At 40.7% G+C, this 2512-nt stretch overlaps 1 protein-coding gene across 1 annotated transcript; it reads right to left on the reverse strand.

Moving 5' to 3' along the window:
* Positions 1-693: 693 nt before the first annotated feature.
* LOC100627086 (olfactory receptor 10K1) lies at positions 694-1635 on the reverse strand. The gene has a single exon (XM_003355125.2). The coding sequence runs from the start codon at positions 1633-1635 to the stop codon at positions 694-696; it is 942 nt and encodes a 313-aa protein (XP_003355173.2).
* Between the last annotated feature and the right edge of the window lie 877 nt (positions 1636-2512).

Below are 2512 nucleotides of genomic sequence, written 5' to 3' on the forward strand. Positions count from 1 at the left end.
TTGTTTCTGGGCAAGAAGAATTTTTCCCATTGAGGTCTGTTACTGATGTCTTTCTGTTGGGAATCGTAATTGATTTCAAATTATTGTGTCTGAGGCCTCTGACTTGTGGCCTTTTCCTTTATTCTGTTTCACAACACCTTGGATGTATCCTTGATCTTTTTGATGACATAATTGCTTTTGAATAATCAAACTTTAAACAGTGAAATAGGAATTCCCATTGTGGCTCAGTGGAAATGAACCCAAGTGGGATCCATGAGGTTCCATCCGTGGCCTTGTTCAGTCGGTTAAGGATCCGGCATGGCAGCAAGCTACAGTGCAGATTTGGCTCTGATCTGGCATTGCTGTGGCTGTGGTTGGCAGCTGCAGCTGCAATTTGAACTCTATCCTAGGAACTTCCATATGCTGCAAGTGCAGCCCAAAAAAAAAGGAAAAAAATAAAAAATAAAAATAAACTGTGAAATATAATATAATTGGTTCTATGAAAGAGAATTCTTTCGCACATCTGCATAGCTACCTTAGAGTATCATTGATGATAGAAAGTCAAAATATCAACTTCTTTGAGTCCCATTCTCCTAATATATAAGGTATTCTTACATTCCAATGTGTTCTAAAGTTGAGTGAGAAAGTGTGTGAAAGTGCACGTTACCTAGCACATAAAAGGCATATAGTTAACTGAATAATTAAAAAATAACTTTAATTAGTTGGATATGATGTCTGGACCATTGCTCTTCGAAGGGCTGATTTGAATTCCTTATTTCTCAGACTATAAATCATTGGATTCAACAGTGGAGTGAGGATGGTATAAGACACAGATATTAGGGTGTCTTGACTTGAAGAGTAATTGGATTTGGGCCTTAGGTAAATGAAAGAGGCACAACCATAATGAACAGTTACCACAATGAGATGGGAGGCACAGGTGGAGAAGGCCTTGTATCTTCCAACAGAGGATGGGATTTTTAGAATGGCAGAGATGATGAGGACATAGGAGACCAGGATAAGTAACAGTGGAATAACCAAGACAAACACACCAAGCACAAATATAACCAACTGATTGAGATGGGAGTGGTGAGATGCCAGCTTGAGAACAGGATAGATGTCACAGAAGAAGTGATGGAGCTGGTTGGAGGAATGAAATGGCAGGTGAAATATCATGGAGGTGATGACCAGTGAGACAGTGAAACCACAGGCACAGGCAGCAGCCACTAGTCCCACACACACCCCATAACCCATGAGCACTGTGTAGCGCAGAGGGTTACAGATGGCCACGTAGCGATCATAGCCCATGGCTGCCAGCAGGAAGGAGTGAGAGCAGATGAGGAAGAGGAAGGAAAACATCTGGATGGCACAGCCCCGGAAGGAGATGGTCTTCTTCTGGGCCAGCAGGTCAACCAGCATCTTGGGTACAATGACAAAGGTGTAGCAAGTCTCAGAACAGGAGAGGACACCGAGGAAGAAGTACATGGGGGTATGAAGGGCTCTGTCCAGCACGATGGTGGAAATGATGATGGCATTGGTGCCCAGAGTGAACAGGTAGACGAGCAGGAAGACAACAAAGAGCAGCTGCTGCAGCCCAGCCAGAGAGGAGAAGCCAAGGAAGACAAACTGTCTCACTGTGGTCTCATTGACCCACTCCATGGTCACTGCTATGTAGGAGAAGCCAGAGACACAGACAGAGGCCAGGATCCAGGGAGGGAGAGAACTCAGCCCAAGGTCTACAGGTGGCAGGCATTTGCAGGTGTTTGGTGGAACTCATTCATTCCCTCCAAAATATATCTGCTAAAATACAAATTAATGCTATATATGGAACAGAATAACTAACAACCAATGAACAGATTTTTTTTCCAAGACTATGAACACATTATCTCTCTAGCCAAGGATTGAGGATTTGTCTATTCATTTTTCCCTTGTATCTTATTTATGCATTATTGCATTTTTCCTGCTCTCTGTAAAGCCCAAGGAAACCAGTTCTCCAAAAGAGAAAAATATACTTATCTTCAATTACCTGAAACTGATCAGAATGTGAAATAAAAGAATGAGTAGTGTTCAGACACAACATTGAACTTCAGTTTATCAAATTTTATCAACCATAAAATGGGGCAGATAGGAAGAATCAGATGATCTTTGAGGAAACAGTGAGGGGATTTGTATTTATTGACAACTTATTACACTCTAAGATTTGTGGTAAGAATATCATACACCATATGTCATTTATTCATTACATTTTACGTCAATATCCAACACATTAAAATAAAAGAAAAAAGGTTTAATGTTTTTTCTAACAGAATGGCTAACAATATACCAATCACAAACACTTCTGGGGGTCCACAAAAATAGAGCGCTGAGCCAAGGATGGAACAGATGATATTATTAGTCTAAATAAATATTCTCCTTTTTCAGGAAGACCAGAGTCATCCAGGTGGTTAAAAAAAAAAGATATTAATTTTGTGGCATTTTGCAACACTCTTCACTTTTCCAGTTATAGGTGCCTCAGAGAAACTCAGAGAAATAGGGT

The sequence above is a fragment of the Sus scrofa genome, chromosome 4, assembly GCF_054392235.1.
Source record: "Sus scrofa isolate SSC_HxYL_T2T_F1_AM1 chromosome 4, Sscrofa_HxYL_maternal_Yorkshire_Landrace_v2.0, whole genome shotgun sequence".
NCBI lineage: Eukaryota > Metazoa > Chordata > Mammalia > Artiodactyla > Suidae > Sus > Sus scrofa.